Source organism: Bos mutus, chromosome 16 (genome assembly GCF_027580195.1).
Source record: "Bos mutus isolate GX-2022 chromosome 16, NWIPB_WYAK_1.1, whole genome shotgun sequence".
Taxonomy (NCBI): domain Eukaryota; kingdom Metazoa; phylum Chordata; class Mammalia; order Artiodactyla; family Bovidae; genus Bos; species Bos mutus.
Genome location: NC_091632.1, coordinates 17,481,915 through 17,499,129, shown reverse-complemented (window position 1 = coordinate 17,499,129; position 17,215 = coordinate 17,481,915). Strand labels below are relative to the sequence as shown.

At 40.5% G+C, this 17,215-nt stretch overlaps 1 protein-coding gene across 2 annotated transcripts in view; it reads right to left on the bottom strand.

Moving 5' to 3' along the window:
• Positions 1–16,309, bottom strand: part of KCNK2 (potassium two pore domain channel subfamily K member 2) — a 252,288-nt gene extending 235,979 nt beyond the window's left edge. The window contains exon 1 of one of the 2 annotated variants that reach the window (XM_005901277.2): positions 16,064–16,309. Coding sequence is in view for 1 of the 2 variants with exons in the window: in XM_070384776.1 (XP_070240877.1) it covers positions 5,138–5,165 (28 nt within the window). In the remaining variant the exon portion in view is untranslated. Of the gene's footprint in view, positions 1–5,137; positions 5,201–16,063 lie in introns of those variants that run through there. The other variant, XM_070384776.1, reaches the window with a different exon arrangement.
• Between the last annotated feature and the right edge of the window lie 906 nt (positions 16,310–17,215).

The following is a 17,215-nucleotide window of genomic DNA, read 5'->3' as shown; positions in this document are numbered from 1 at the left end:
AGGGGAAGACATCTGTGCATGTATATATGTGCATAATTTTATATATTATATATACTATATATATATATACAAATACAGTTTGATATATAAATATATAGATATATATGAAAAATTACAACCTATGATAATTTATTTCCTTTTATTATTCCATATAAAATTCCATACCACATAAAATCCCTAAGTACTCTATGGAGACATTATGACATAAGATATTTAAGTCATAAAGAATTTATAAACCTTAGAATTTGTGTTTGCTCTTTATGGTGTTGTTTTGTTCTTTGCTAGTGGAAAAAAAAAGCTTTACACAAAATAATAAATATGAACTTTGTAAAATAGCAGCTATAAATTTTGGAAAATGATCATTAAGAACACTTATCCTTTAGGAAAGTGGGGTTTCAGACTCTCAAAATTCTATATAAATGAAATAAGTACCATGAAGACTTTTAGCTTTAGACATCGTTCAGCTTAAAATACTTCTCTCTTAAATGCTATGAAGCCTGAAACCAAAAATCTGTTTTAGTTGCTCTGCTAATAGCAGAGGCATATTTTAAGATTAATGTCCATTTGACAGTTTTTTTGTGTGTGCTATTTTATTTCATGTTGGGTAGAAAATAAGGCAAACTTCTAATGCCATTTGCAGTATACTTTTATAATATACATAGCAAAACAATACAGATGTTTAAATGATCTTGATTTTATCCTTCTTATTTCCCAATTCTACATCAAGGCATGCATATTAATTTGTGGATTGATAGTCCAGCATTATTGATCCTGATCAGTATCCTTTTCTTATGTCAGCCTTAGGGATCATTTCAGAAATCAGACCATTTATAGTTGATTCATTGCTGTCTGTGGGGGAAGAATAATTTCATATTCATTCAAGGCCTCTCTAAGAGTCAACACACTTCAAAACACTGAGGAGAGATCATGGACGATACAGCCTTGAGATAAATCCTATAAAATAATTTCAATCACAACCTTTCAGAACTTACCAAGCAGAGAGATCAGGGAAGAAAAGCTACCAAGGCAAACTTTTCAAAGAGGAATCTTTTCAGAATTGTTGGTCCTGGGCCATTTGGCTGAGAGTGAAGAATGAAATGAAGTCCATAAAGATATCCCTGAGGTGAAGGATGAAGGAACTGTATCTCTGGGCCACTGGGACAAGAGCAACTTCAAGAAGAAAGCAATCTTAGCATCCTGTCCACCAGTCCTTCCAGATGCTGGAGGGAGTGCCTTTCTCTTCTGGATCAGGCCTAGATCAGCCCAAGTAGAAGAGAGATCCTACAGAGATCTGGAAAGGAGACCCAGGGGAAAGAACAGCAAGGCCCAGTGGCTAGCCCGGGACATAGCACACGGTAGGCATTCCATGTGTGGAATGACTGTGGAATAACCAATTTTAGTTCTATGTGGGTGACATCTGTGCAACACTGAGCAAGTTACTTTTTCACTTCTTTCCTTTGAGCCTTAATTTCTCCACCTGTACAATGGGGATAATAAAACTTCTTACTTTAAGAATAATTTCAAGGATAAAATGCAATAATAATAGTACTTTGGAATTCACAAAGGCATAAACATATCCAGGAATGGAAAAACAGAGAGCAGCATCCATAGTCTTCTTTTCAAATATGCACAGATTTTAGCATTTGTCCCTACAAAAGCAGATCCTGATATGAGGACTTGTATCCAGGTAGTCCAGTTGAGGAGCAATTCTTAGAAGGAGGAGAGAGGGAAGAGGGAAAGTTAAAAAGGAGGGAGAAGCTAATTTTTGAGGTCACTTCTGTGGACAACTGGGGCTTGTTCTTACAGGAGGGTTTATAAAAAGTATATCAATGTATCTTAGAACTATCCACATGGGGATGAATTTATCCATCTGTTCCCACACTCCATAAAGAATGCTCCTGAAAGTGGTACTCTCCCAATTTCCAAGTCCATTCAAATCCTTGAGAGAGCAGGTTTCCACCAGGGTCTATAGAAAGAGATGTGCACATAACAGAAGATATCATGAGGTGAACTGAAGCCCACTCAGAGGATTTGAGTACAGTCACTGGAGATAACAGATAGCATTTTAGTAGCAAAAAAGCAGAGCGAATTTTCTCTTTGACAGTCTTCTATTAAATATAGCCTATAACTGAACATGGAGTATAACACTGATATTTGCTGAATCCTCTTGCCTCACAGAAATCTTATTGAACTTAACCTTAGTGAAGCCCAGAGAGACCCCATCTTCACTTTTTGCAGATTCCTGACAGTTCAGGATCTCTGTTTCTTGGCCTATTACCTAGAATCACAAAGTCCAACCTCTATATCAATGTCTGTAGAAACACTATGTGGGTTGAGTAGCTTTAAGACTTAAAGGATCTGGGAGCATGGGGCAGTATCAGTCACTCAGTCATGTGTGACTCTTTGTAAGTCCATGGACTGTAGCCCACAAGGCTCCTCTGTCTGTGGAATTTTCCAGGCAAGAATACTGGGGTGGGGTGCCATTTCCTACTCCAGGGGATCTTTCTTCACCCAGGGATTGAACCCACGTCTCTTGTGTTTCCTGCATTGGCAGGCGGATTCTTTACCACTGTGCCCCCTGGGAAGCCCCATAGGGGTCCCTCTCATACTGCCTCCTGTCTGTCATCTTGGTCTCTCCACTCACCATTCCCTCTTCTTATCCTACACCTTCAAGCCTGTTCACAAATGTAGCCCATTTGCTCACTGACACAGAAGTGCATCCATACTCAGTCCTTAGAAGCTTGGCTTCTCTCTACAAAACTGGTTTTCTATCTTCAAGGAGTTCTTATATAATCTACTAAATTGTTTTTCTCCATAGCATGAAATAAAGATATATGATTTCCTCTGTGTGACTCAATAAGACTGTTTTTGAGTGAAAAAAATCTTGTCATAAACATTTTCTTTTTCCTAAACTATCCCTTGCATAAAATAGAATACTCATGGTGGACTAGCTCAATTCTCCCTTTGAAATGCTTGCATGGCTCAAAGCATGTCCCTTAACTCTTTAAAGTTATTATATTTATACATTTTTCTTTTTATGATTTTTGAATACCTCTTCCCACTAGAATGTAAACTCCAACAGTGTGACAACCAAGTTTTGCTTTGCTTGGCGCTGAATCATTGGTACCCTGTGATCAGTTCGGCACAAAAGTAGATGATCAATACCAATGTTCAGTGAACAAATGAATGAAATTTTATCTGTGAACTTTTGAATTTCTTCTTGCATAGGTAGAAGAAAAGAAGTAGAGAAATAGGAAAGCTCAAGTCCCAGCAAAGTGTCTTGCTGAAGGTCACAGAACTGATTGATAGCAGAGTGATTTAACAAGGCAGCCACACTCATTGCTTCAGCCCTCTTGTAACATTAGACTGTAATTCATCGTGATATTGCCTAATAGGAACAGTATGATAAATCCAATGTTTTCCCTCAAACCTCTGTGCTTGACTTCAGAAATATCAAAGAAGTCTGGTCTCAGTGTTCTCTGACTCTTTTTTTCCTACTGAGAGATACCAAATGATTATAGTTAACATTGGAAAATGATGCTTTGGGGCTATGTCCCTCCCCCAAATTTTGAAATAACTACTATTTTTTAAAATTTTGACTGGGGTACAGTTGAATTACAATGCTGTTAGTTTTTGCTGTACAGAAAAATGAGTCATTTATACATGCACATATATCCACTCTTTTTTAGATTCTATTCCCATTTAGGTCTTTATAGACTAAGTAGAGTTCCCTGTGCTATATGGTAGGTCCTTACTAGTCATCCATATTGTGTAGAGTAGTGAATTGATGCTTTCAAATTGTGCTGCTAGAGAAGACTCTTCTTATGTGAAATCACAGCTTTAAAACTCTTCTTTATTTCCAATGAAGCGTTCAGTGATTTAGGACAGGGAGCATTCCTCACATACACCAAAAAGCAATAAGTCCTACTCTCAAGAACACACAAAACAAAATGGCACAGGAGGACAGCACTTACAAGGTCTCATAAAGAAAACTAAGTAAAGCTGTTGGTCTGCCCTGGGACTTCAAAGAGCCCCAGAAAATCAGGTAAAAGTAAAAGGGAAGTAAAACAATCTGACTTTATTTCAACACCTCTTAAAAGGAGTCAGATCAGAATATAAAATTCCACTTGGACCTGGGGGCGGCTGCACTTTTATTTTCTAATTTTTTTCTGGTCTGCCAGGGTGAACAGCTTAGGAGCTCAGGAGGGGAAGCCTGTGGCTTCAAGTCCGGGTGGACCCCACTTTGCTGATGACTTTTGAGACGGGCAGAGGGAAATCAGAAGTTGTCATCTAAGCACTTGGAATTCAAAACCATGTCACTACCCCAATATTATGCAACTTGGTTTAAGACAGAGCCTGCAAATACAAAAAGTGGACAGTCATGCCCAGCTCTTTGCAACCCTGTGGACTGTAGTCCGCCAGGCTCCTCTGTGCATGGAATTCTCCAGGCAACAATACTGCAGTGGTGGCCATTTCCTTCTCTAGAGGGTCTTCCCAACCTGGGGACTGAAACTGGGTCTCTTGCATTATAAGGCAGATTCTTTACCGTCTGAGCCACAAAGGCACACACACAAACCTCACACACACTAGGAAAAGGGACCAGAACAGTAATCTGATGGAAGCCTGGACCAGACCTACAGGCCTCTCACATTATCAACCCTTAACCCATTTCTCAAAGATTTACTTATGTTACTGCCAGTATTCACCAAATGCGATAAAAGTTCACTATTTTGCACAAAGCAAGGGGAGATGGTGCTTTCAGTAATGGCGTAGAGATGATATTCACTTAAATGTGTTAATGTTATTTCCTGAAAACCTGCTTACACATTTTAAATGGTAAGCTATCTTTCTGATGATAAACGTCAACAGCAGCCTTGAAGCACTATTCCCAATTCGTATGGCTGGCTCCAATGGTATTTGCTATGAGTGACTTACAAATAATCTCTAGCACATAATCCCCACCTGGGATCCTACCTGTTATATACAAAACCATTTAGAGCTTAGTGGATTGCCTGCATTCCCATAAGGGCCCCATGAATTATTTCTCACAGGGAGAAAGCATTTTAAAAGGTATATAATGATAAGGAAACTATCAGAGCAACCCGTCTCTGTTACTGTAGAGGGTAGGATAATTTACCTCCTTCCTTCACTCTTCTTTCTTCCATACTACACCCCGGTTCTCGAAGCCAACTGTACTTTAAAACAAAAAACAAACAAACAAAAAAACACTAATGACCCTGCTTTGTAACGTGTTCCATTTGTTTCACAGGCTTCATAAAATAATTCCACATTAGTTTCCCTAGCCTAGTGTTTACATCGTGACATCTGTTTTTTCCTAGGTTTTCATGATTTATTTTGGTGTCTGTGTGAACTTGCTCTATAAGAGTAAAAGGAATTTGCTTAGATTCCCTTTTCCTGAAATGTATCCTGGTGCCGTGCAGACTATCAGACTTCCTATCCACAGAAGATCTGCCACTATCAAGCCTAGAGCTGCCACTTACTATGAACGCCCCCAAATCATTTCATCTCTCTGGACCTCAATTTCCACATGTGTAAAATGGGGATGATAGCAGAAATAACTGTTTATAGTGTGTGGGGAATGTTTAAATTAATAAATCATTATATGCATACACACACACACACACACACACACACACACATAACCTTTTGCCACCTGATAACCATTTGCAGCATGAACAAAGAAATGAAGGCCAGCAAAGGTACAGAGTATGAGAAACCTATCTCTTAGAGACCTTCCTTTGTGCTTTGGCATTAATAACTAAAGCAGCCGACACTTACTATGTGCCATGCTCTGATCAACCAATCAAATCAATATGTATAAATATAGGTAAAAAAGGTAAAATTAGCACCAAGTGAAGCCAAATTTGAGACTGAAGCTAAAGACAGTCAGGAATACTAATCCTATTTTGATATGCTATTCATCAGGTTTTTACATCTTGACATTTTAAAAACATTGTGTCAAAATATTATGTATCTTATTACCTGATGTGCCCTCCTCCAATTACACTTTATGTCCAAAGAAGAAGCCTCAGTTGTCACAGTTGCTCCTGGACAACTGTGAGCAAATGAGACTCAGTTCCAGTCTTCATGCTACTCAGAATCAGGTGGGAGGAGGGACAGGCCTTAACAAAGTCATCACAAGAATATTTATACATTTTTTTCCATTAAAAATGCAAGAGTTTTATATTATCCCTTCGGCCTGTGGATGAGTACAGATGCTCTTTTTGAAATTATGAGCTTAAGTTTTAGTTCACTCATTTCTCAGGAAAGAGATATTCAGTGTCTACTACATGCCAGGCACTGCTCTAGGCGCTGGGGAAGAGCAAAAGAGACACAAATTTCTACTTTCACAAAGTTATAGTCTAGTATGGAAGAGAGACAATGAACAACACAGATGAATAAAATACACCATCTGCCACATGGTGCTAAGTTATAAAGTTTGTGTTATAAATAAATGGAAGGGAGAGAGAAGCTATCTGAGAGAATTAAAATGTTAGACAAGAAACATTGGAATTGTGACCTTGGGGGATGTGAGAGAGAGGAATGCAGAAAATTGCAAGGAAATAGTCCAGGCGAAGGCAGCAGGTACTGCAGGGCAGAGACCCTGAAGTGGGATGTGCCTGGTAAGTGTTTAGATGGCAAAGATGGGAATTCCTGGGGTCCAGTGGTTAAGACTCCACACTCCCACTGCAGGAGGCACGGGTTCAATCCCTGGTCAGGAAACCAAGATCCCACATGCTGCATGGTTCGTCCAAACAGACAAAACTTTTCAGAAAGGGAGGAAGAACGAAAATAGCAAAAAGGCCAGGGAGCCGAGGAGAGAGTGAGCAGGAATTTAGATCAAAAACTTAATGGTGGACTGGTCACGGCGGACCTCTTCAGTCATAAGTGCTCTGCTTTGCACTCTGGCCAGGTGGGGCAATCACTGAAAGGATCTGGGTAGAGGAGTGGAGATCTGACTTAGGCTTAGCAGGATCAGGCCAGCGCTGCGCTGAGATAGACTCACCAGGAACAAGAGAAGTCGGACCATTTAGGAGCTCATCACACAATCCAGGAGGGATATGACTGTGGCTTGGACCAGTGTAAGAGCTCTGGAAGAAGAATCTAAGCATTCTGGATGTATTTTGAAAATGGAGCCAACGATGTTTGCTGTTGCTTTACATGTGACATGAAAGAGAAAGAAGTGTAAAGGTTATCGTGGTCTAAGCAACTGGAAGAATGGAGTTATAATCAACTGAGATAAGAATGTAAAGAAGTAGGTCTGGGAGGGATCATATAGGCAATCAGTTTTGGATACGTTAATTTCAAGATGCCTGTTAATCACCAAAATGGATAAGAGAAGCAGACATTTGGATATAGGTTTGAACTCTAGAGCTAGAGTACCATTTGGATCTAGAGATAAAAATTTGGGAGTCATCAATATATGAATGTGAAAGTGTTAGTCACTCAGTCATGTCTGACTCTTTGCTATCCCATGGACTGTAGCCTGCAGGCTCCTCTGTCCATGGGATTCTCCAGGCAAGAATACTGGAGTGAGTAGCCATACACTTTTCCAGGGGATCTTTCTGACCCAGGGATCAAACCCGGGTCTCTAGCATTGCAAGCAGATTCTTCACTGGTATTTAAAGCCATGGTATTAGATGTAGAATGGGCATAGATAGAATAGGGAAGTGGTCAGTACTCAGAGAAGACGAACTATATGAGAAGAACTAAACACTGCTCATTGGATGTAGCAAAGTGAGATGACCTTGATAAAGGCAGTTTTAGTAAAGCGGTGTCAGTAAAAAGCCTGATTTAGTGGACTCAAAAGAAAAAGGAGAAATTTTAGAGAATTCATTTTAAGTTCTGCTGTAAAAATAAGTTGAGAAATGGGAAAATGACTTAAGGGAAAAGAAGTTCATGAGAGAATTTTCAAATGTTTGTTTCATTTTTTATAATTTTATTTATGGGCTATTCTGGGTCTTCGTTGCTGCACGGACTTTTCTCTAGTCGTGGCAAGAGGGGACTACTCTCCAGCGCAGTGTGTGAGCGTCTCATTGTGGTGGCTTTTGGTGCAGAGCACAGTGTCTAGAGTGTGTGGGCTTCAGTAGCTGTGGCTCCCAGACTCTACAGCACAGGCTCAGTGTTGCGGCACATGGGCGTAATTGCTCCGGGACATGTGGGTTCTCCAATAAGGATCGACCCCGCGTCTCCTGCACTGGCAGGAACATTCTTTACCACTAAGCCATCAGGGAAACCCTGTTTTGTTTTAGAAATAGGGAAAGCATACCTTGTTTGTGCACGAGGCAGAAGACAAAATGATATCAAATGAGAAGGTGCAATGGGTAATAAGTCTGGTCTCATAACCCAAGTGTGTGTGTGTGTGTGTGTGTACGTGTTTCAATTGTCAGAGGAGGGAGTGAAAATGGCCTGAGAGGCAAGGAGGCCTAACAACTACACCACTAGCTCACTTCAAGCCAGTGGTCCAAAGAAAGCAATTGGAATACAGTTTCCATTTGGGAGGGTGGCCGGGAAGCAGTGTATCCCTTGGAGAGCCAGAGTGGGTGATAGCCAGCCATGGTTCTCAAACTTTCGAATGCGTCAGAATCACCTGGAGGACTTGTTAAATACACATTTCTGAACCCTACCCCAGGACTTGCTTTTTTAATTCATTTTTTATTGGAGCATAGTTGCTTTACACTGTTGTGCTAGTTTCTGCTGTACAGCAAAGTGAATCAGCCCAACGTACACATACATCCCCTCCCTTTTGGACTGACTTCCCACTCTGGTCACTAGAGTGCATTAAGTAGAGTTCCCTGTGCTATACAGCATGTTCTCGTTAGTTATCTGTTTTCTGATGCAGCAGATTGGGGTGGGGTCTGAGAATCTGAATGTCTAACCAGTTCCAATGATGTTGATGCTGCTCTTCCTGGGGGATCCAATCCACTGGCTTAGTGCAAGAAGGTGAAAGTAATGTTCACAGAAGAGGCTCTTTAAGCTTGTGACTTTTAAAATTTGGTATCAGCTAAAGCCTGGTCCATTTAAAATTAACTCCAACTTTCAATGATTTTTAAGTCAATGCTTAAAAATTCATTATTAAACAGAGCTCTATTTTTTTCTGTGTCCCTTTACACTATTGGTTTGTAAGAATGTTCATTTCAAATAGTGCACATAAATGTTATTTCAGGTTGAAAAAAGAAATATATACCTTCTTAATCCAATTTTGAGTATTTTTTAGCCACTTACTTGTTTTATCTATTCCTTTGAATCTGTTCCATTCACCTTGAAAACATTTTACTTGGAGCCAAGTTATTTATTCATTCATTCATTTATTTAGCAGATATTCATTGAGCACCTACTTAGGATCAGGTACCATTGTATCACTTGGGATATAGCAATGGAAAAAACATTTTGGCCTTTGGAAAGCAACATTGCAATTCAAAGAGAAAGAGATAATTAAATAAAATAAACACATATAGTAATTCAGCTGGTGATAATTTTCACAAAGGATCAAAATAAAGCAGGAGAGGGGATAGGAATGCAACGCAATGAAATACATGATGGGTTGTCAGGTAAAGCCTCAGTAAGAAAGTGATACTTCAGCAAGAATATGAAGGAGGTAAGGAAATGAGATATCCAGGAGAAGAGTGTTCCAGACAGGAAGTTAAAGAGGCTCCAGTACGGGGCATATCTACCATGTTTAAAGAAGAACCAGGAGTCCACTGAAGTGGCTTGTACAGGGGAGAGGGTGAGGAGTCAATGATCGCAGAAGGCAATGTGCAAGGTTAGGGCAAAGGGCTGTGTCAAGTCTTTTACACCTTTAAGACAGCTTTGGCTTTTCTCTGGAATGTGAAGTCAAGTGGGCCTTAGAAAGCATCACTACGAACAAAGCTAGTGGAGGTGATGGAATTCCAGTTGAGCTATTTCAAATCATAAAAAATGATGCTGTGAAAGTGCTCCTCTCAACATGCCAGTAAATTTGGAAAACTTAGAAGTGGCCACAGGCCTGGAAAAGGTCAGTTTTCATTCCAATCCCAAAAAAAGGCAATGCCAAAGAATGCTCAAACTACCGCACAACTGCACTCATCTCACATGCTAGCAAAGTAATACACAAAATTCTCCAAGCAAGGCTTCAATAGTACATGAACTGAGAACTTCCAGATGTTCGAGTTGGATTTAGAAAAGGCAGAGGACCTAGAGATCAAATTGCCAACATCTGCTGGATCATGGAAAAAGCAAGAGAATTCCAGAAAAACATCTACTTCTGTTTCATTGACTATGCTAAAGCCTTTGACTGTGTGGATCACAACAAACTGTGGAAAATTCTTAAAGAGATGGAAATACCAGACCACTTGACCTGCCTCTTGAGAAATCTGTATGCTGGTCAAGAAGCAACAGTTAGAACCAGACATGGAATAGACTGGATCCAAATCGGGAAGGGAGTATGTCAAGGCTGTATATTGTCGCCCTGCTTGTTTAACGTATACACAGTGTACATTATGTGAAATGCTGGACTGGATGAAGCACAAGCTGGAATCAAGATTTCTGGGAGAAATATCAATAACTTCAGATATGCAGATGATACCACCTTTATGGCAAAAAGCAAAGAGGAACTAATGAGCCTCTTGATGAAAGTGAAAGAGAAGAGTGAAAAAGCTGTCTTAAAACTCAACACTCCAAAAACAAAGATCATGACATCCGGTCCCATCACTTCATGGCAAATAGATGGAGAAACAATGGAAATAGTGACAGACTTTATTTTTGGGGCTCCAAAATCACTGCAGACAGCGACTGCAGTCATAAAATTAAAAGACACTTTCTCCTTGGAAGAAAAGTTATAACAAACCTAGACAGTGTATTAAAAACCAGAGACATTACTTTGCTGACAAAAGTTGGTCTAGTCAAAGCTATGGTTTTTCCAGGAGTCATTATGGATGTGAGAGTTGGGCCATAAAGAAAGCTAAGAGGTGAAGAATTCATGCTTTTGAACTGTGGTGTTGGAGAAGCCTCTTGAGAGTCCCTTGGACTGAAAGGAGATCCAACCAGTCCATCCTAAAGGAAATCAGTCCTGAATATTCATTGGAAGGACTGATGCTGAATCTGAAGCTCCAGTACTTTGGCCATCTGCTGCAAAGAACTGACTCATTTGAAAAGACCTTGATACTGGGAAAGATTGAAGGCAGGAGTAGAAGGCGACAACAGAGGATGAGATGGTTGAAAGGCATCACTTACTCAATGGACATGAATTTGAGCAAGCTCTGGGAGCAGGTGATGGACAGGGCGGCCTGGCGTGCTGCAGTCCATGGGGTCACAAAGTGTCAGACATGACTGTGTGACTGAACTGAACTGAACTGAGGCTTTTCTCTATGTGAACTGGGCAGTCAGTGGAGGATTTTAAGCAGCGTAGAGCCATGAACAGACTTGCATTTTTAAAAAATTGAAGTATAGTTGATTTGCAATGTATTACTTTCAGGTATATGCAGTGATTCAGATATATATACATACATATATATATATGTATATATATATACACATACATAATCTTTCTCAGATTCTTTTCCATTATAGGTCATTATAAGATATTGAATATAGTTCACTGTGCTATACAATAGATCCTTGCTGTTGATCTATTTTGCATGCAATAGTATCTCAAACTCTTAGTTTATCCTTCTCCACCTTTGCCCTTTTTAAACTATGTCTGTGAATCCATTTTTGTTCTGTAAATAAATTCATTTGTATCATTTTTTTTAGATTCTACCTATAAGTGATATCATATGGTATTTGTCTTTCTCTTTCTCACTTAGTATGATCATCTCTAGGTCCATCCATGGCATTGTTGCAAATGGCATTATTTAATCCTTTATTCTTATTACTAATTCTGAATAATATTTCATTGTATATATGTACCACATCTTCTTTATACATTCATCTGCTAATAGACATTTACTGAAAAGCAGAGTATTTTGTAATGAAAATATTAATTTTGGATTAATCTGTATTGAAATAATATTAAAAGTCATGAGATTAGATGAAATCACCCAGGGAGTGAGTACAGAGTGATGAGTATAGAAAAAAGAAGAGATCTAACGATCAAGCCCTAGGTACTTCAACATTTTAGAGGAAGATAAAATAACTGTGTAGCAGAATGTTGAAGACTTACTATTCATCTAAATTGGCAATCATTACCCACCCCCAGCCAATCACTGGCCTGTGAGAAGGAAATCCAATCATTACCCACCCCCAGCCAATCACTGGCCTATGAGAAGGAAATGTCAAATATCTGCAGTGTTAAATATCTGATCTTTTTTCAAAGCTGACAGAGATATGAACTCTTATGAGAAACAATCAGTTTTTAAATGTTGGAAAATAATATTTTTCTGAACACTTTGCAGGCCAATCAAAATATGTTCACTGGCAAAATCCAGACCTTGATTTGTCAGCTTTCAATCTCAATTTGTACTTTTAAAAAGATTATTTCTGCCCTCATTACAATGAACTCAGAAAAAAAGGGAAGCAAGTACAGTCTGCCCCTAAACTGTAGGAGTTACAAGTTGATATTACCTATAAAATCTTAGAACAATGCCCAGTGCATAGTAGAAAATAAATGTCAACTCTTGTATTATTATTATTATTGTGACTTATTTGGAGCTTTAGTTATATCATCAGACTGCAAAAAGCAACAATAACTTATGCATTCAGAACGAAAAACAAAAGGGCCAAGGTGGCAGTTTTTGGAGGTCAGAACGAGGTTATGTATCCAAATTATGCCAACATGCTAAGGTGTGGCCAACAATTGACTCTCATCTTGAAAGGGAGGGGAAAAAATGACATAAAATACCTATTAAGTAGGTGGTTGCCAAGAATATACTTTAACATATTCTAATTATACCTTAAATTTTGGCACTCACTTCTTTTGAGAATCTAGGAAAATTCCATCGCAATTTATGTTTTCTCAAAGACAACCTGGCATGCCTACATATCATTTAAAATCCTCTCCCGCAAACATTTGTGGGGCTTTTAAAAGGCATAAAAAACAAACATTAAGCACAAGCACATGCACACACAATCACACAAGCCCAGGCGCTTGCACGACACAGGCGTGTATATGCCCTGGAGAAGGGAATGGCAGCCCACTCCAGTATTCGTGCCTGGAGAATCCCATGGACAGAGGAGCCTTGGCAGGCTACAGTCCACGGGGCCGCAAAGCGTTGGACACACCTGAGCGGCTAACAAACAGAGAGGCGGGGGGCGTGCACATACATGTAAACACAAATGCATACACTCTTTCATTCAAGCATCAAGGTTTCCGCAGAGTTTTTCCAGTTTCCTGCAAGGCTTTCACATGGCTCTATCTCCATTCTTTTTGGGGGGAATTGGCAATCATCTGTACCATCCCCCCAGAGTTTTTGCATCAGGCAATGTTCAACATTCTAATACAGAAAGTTTTCCAACTTGTGGACGGAGCCTGTTTTTCCCCCCGGATCCTCAGGCTCCTTAGAGCAGGTGTCCAGCAGTAACGGGAAGACCCACCTTCATCTTCAGAGCTTTCCACAGCCATGCATCACCAGCCTTCCCAAGTCCTCCCACCGCTGACAGTACCTTGCCACTGATGGTTGGCTTTTGTCACAATTCATTTTTTCCCATTGACTCTAGCTGTAATTAGCTGGCGTTAGAACTCTGTCTTCCCCCTCTGTAAATTTTCAGAAGAGAATTAAAAGCCGCCCCCCTGGACTGTACATTTCAGTTATTTATAGTGAGGCCATGGATCAACAACCAAAGATGTAAGAAGCATAATTTGTCTCCCAGGCATGTGTCATTGAGAGTCCTGGTGGCTGGACCATTCCTATTTAGTGCTAAAAAACTACAATGTGGGAACAAATGGGTTTGTCTTCTTTTGCAATGATGGTATCAGAAAATCTCTTTATAGGACTCACAGCTTGTGTCATGTGATTTCTCTGAACTTCAGTTTCCCTTCTGAGAAATTGGGAACCAAACTCATGAGCTTGTTTTAAATTCCCTATTAGCTAAGTATAATTATCCCTACTGTACAGATGAGGACACAAACATTTCAGGAGGTAAAGACAGAGTTTTGTACATTGGGAAATGCTTTACAACGTGAAACTATTCATATTACTGTTTATCTAAAACTATTGAGAAGATCCCCTCCCCTCCTCCTTTCCTCATCAAGCACATAAATTTGGAACTTGCAGCCTGGTGATAACACACAAGGGCATGTAATGTTGCAACTAGGGATAAATATGTTACAAGCCTGGTCAGGGAAAAATAATTTTCAGGGGATGAGCTAGCCAGTGCTCTGATTTTGATGGAAGGATGATTGAGAATTGAATTTCTCATTATAAAATCTATGAACCTACTGATGACCTCCCCATAGGAAAGCAGCTAAAGGGTGTTTTAATGAAAGAATAGTATGTCACTCTGGGGAGGAATTCCAACATTTAGATACCAGAGTGTCCTTTCAGACAAAAGAGACTGTGCTGAAAACAAAAAGAATTCTCAGAGGATTGAAGATGCCATATCTAAAGTCTCAAATTTGAATATGTATCAGAATGTCCTGAAGGGCTTCTTAAAAACATAATATTGCTGTGTCCCACCTCCCCAGTTTGTGAGTCAGTAAGTTTGAGATAGAGCTTGAGAATCTGCATTTTTAATGAGTTCCAAGGTGACCCTGATACTGCTAGTCTTTGCTCTGTACTTGTGTCCTCATCTCCGCTTAGAAGGACACCAGTCAGATTGGATTAAGGTTCATCCTAATGACCTAACTTTGCCTAGAGTACCTCTTTAAAGACCTGAACTCCAAACACACTCACACTGTGAGGCACTGGGGGGTTAGGACTTCATCATGTGAATTTGGGGGTTGGGGGTTACCCGTAACAGCTAGACAACTGAGTTATGAGCAAACTCTGCCAACACAGTGCCTCGGAAATCACAGCAAGTTAGAAGCCAGAGAGCAGACCCCACACATCACTCCACGGAATGTGGCCGAAGATGAGAGAGAGCCCGGGGAAACATTTTGCAGGACTCTGTGAGACTGGGAGGATGACACGGGTCTCATCCTCCCTTCTCTCATGCACTGAAAGAGTGCGTGCCTGAGTCACTAAAATATGTTACAGAACATTCTGGTTCAACCTGGTGTTAAAAGATTCAAGCCCAAATGCTTTTTAAATGAGGAGCATGGTTTAAAGGGTCAGATGATTTCTGAGTGGGGGTTTATTTAAGGAGAACAAGACAACAAGCCTTCTAGGACTTAATCCTACGAGCTTCTGCTCAGGGCTGGAGCACTCCTGCTCTCCAGCAGCCTTTCTCAGGCTCAGCAGTACTGACTGCTTGGAGCAGAACAGTTCCTTGTTTAGAGGGAGGGGGTTGTGGTGGTGGTGGCTATTCTATGCATTACAGGATGTTGAGCAGCACCCCTCTAGCCACTAGATGCCAGTAGCAACTTCCCTAGCTGTGACAAACAAAAATGTCCCTAGACACTGCCAAATGCCCCTAGATAGTGGGGAATACAAAACTGCTCCAGTTAAGAACCACTGCTCAATAGACCCTGTCTTAATCCATTTGGGCTGCTATAACAAAAATACCATAGATTGGGTGGCTTAAATAACTCACATTTATATGCCACAATTTTAGAGGCTGGAAAGTAAGTTCAGGGCACCAGCAGATTTGGTGTCTGTTAAGGATCAGCTTCTTGGGTCATAGACAGTCCATCTTTTTCAATCTGTCATCACAGGGTGGAAATGGAGAGTGAACGCTTCAAGGTCTAAGAGGGCACTTATCCCACTCATGAGGGATCCACCCTCATGACCTAATCACTTCCAAAGGCCATGAGTCCTCATGCCATCACCCTGGGGATTCAGTTTCAACATATGGATTTGCAGGGAGAACAAACAAACATCTCATAAACTCCAGGCACACTATCTCCATTCTCAACAACTCTGTGAAACAAGTACCATACACACTTCTTTGGATTAAGAATCACAGACTCATTGATATTTGCTCACTTTCACTCACCTAAAAACTATTCATCTGATTCCCAAATCTATACCTTTTTAATCAGCTGTCTTCGTTCACTTCATGTGCTTCCCAGGTGGCACAGTCGTAAAGAATCTGCCTGCCAATGCTGGAGACACAGGAGACGCAGGTTTGACCCCAAGATCAGGAAGATCCCCTGGAGTAGGAAGCAGCAACCTGCTCCAGTCTTCTTGCCAGGGAATTCCCATGGACAGAGGAGCCTGGCGGGCTACAGTCCATGGAGTCGCAAAGAGTCAGACATGACTGAGCACGCGCACACACACAGATTAGAATAAAGGGACAATGATGTTCCTATTTCTGAAAGTGACTCTAATTCCCAGAATTGGGGAAATGAAAATATCTTAGGTTCCAGGTCCAGAGATGAGATCACGCAGTAGTCAAAGTTAGGCCACTTTTCACACCCAGCTGCACACCCAGGCAATACCACTGGGCCTCCCCGAGGCTGTTCTTTCTTGCTGCCACCCGACAGACATCTGTCAGGTGGATGCTCAAAACTGGCAGGGTATGAAAAACACACCCAGCCCTCTGAGATTGTTCAGGCAAAGCACAGCTTGTCAGCCTGTCAGTTACTGTCATGAGGGTGCCAGACTGATTTGGTTCTTTCATCATTGCACATGAAATACTTTGTGTTTGCAGGGAAACCCTTTTGGGAATCAAAGTCCTATTTCTCTTTTTGAATGTTTCTTGGATGTCAGAGAGAATTCATTGCTTCAGAGGAAGTAGAATAATAAGCAATCTGTCTAAAGAATAGTCAAAGAAATGGGCTGAAAGCCTGTTTGGCCATGCCAAAGGGTCACTAGTTTATTCATTCATGTCACAACTTTCAGAAAACACCTAATGTGTGCCCAGTCTTGGGTCAGGCATAGGAAACTCACTGATGGACACAACAGGCTCCATGCCCTCAAGAGTCTCACTGGCAGCTACAATGATACACTTAATCAATTAACTTGAATACAACGGTGCTCAGGTGTTCAATCTCAGAAGAAAGGCTAAGGAACCATATTAGGAACAAAAAGGATTGGGGCTACAAATTTAGAGATGCCTTGCTCAATTAAATCATGATATGAGCTGTTCTAGTCTGCTGGTAATTCAGAGTACAAGAAACCCACTGGATTGGAATTACAATCCCCTTTGAGTCTTCCATCTCATTCAGTAGAGACAAGTG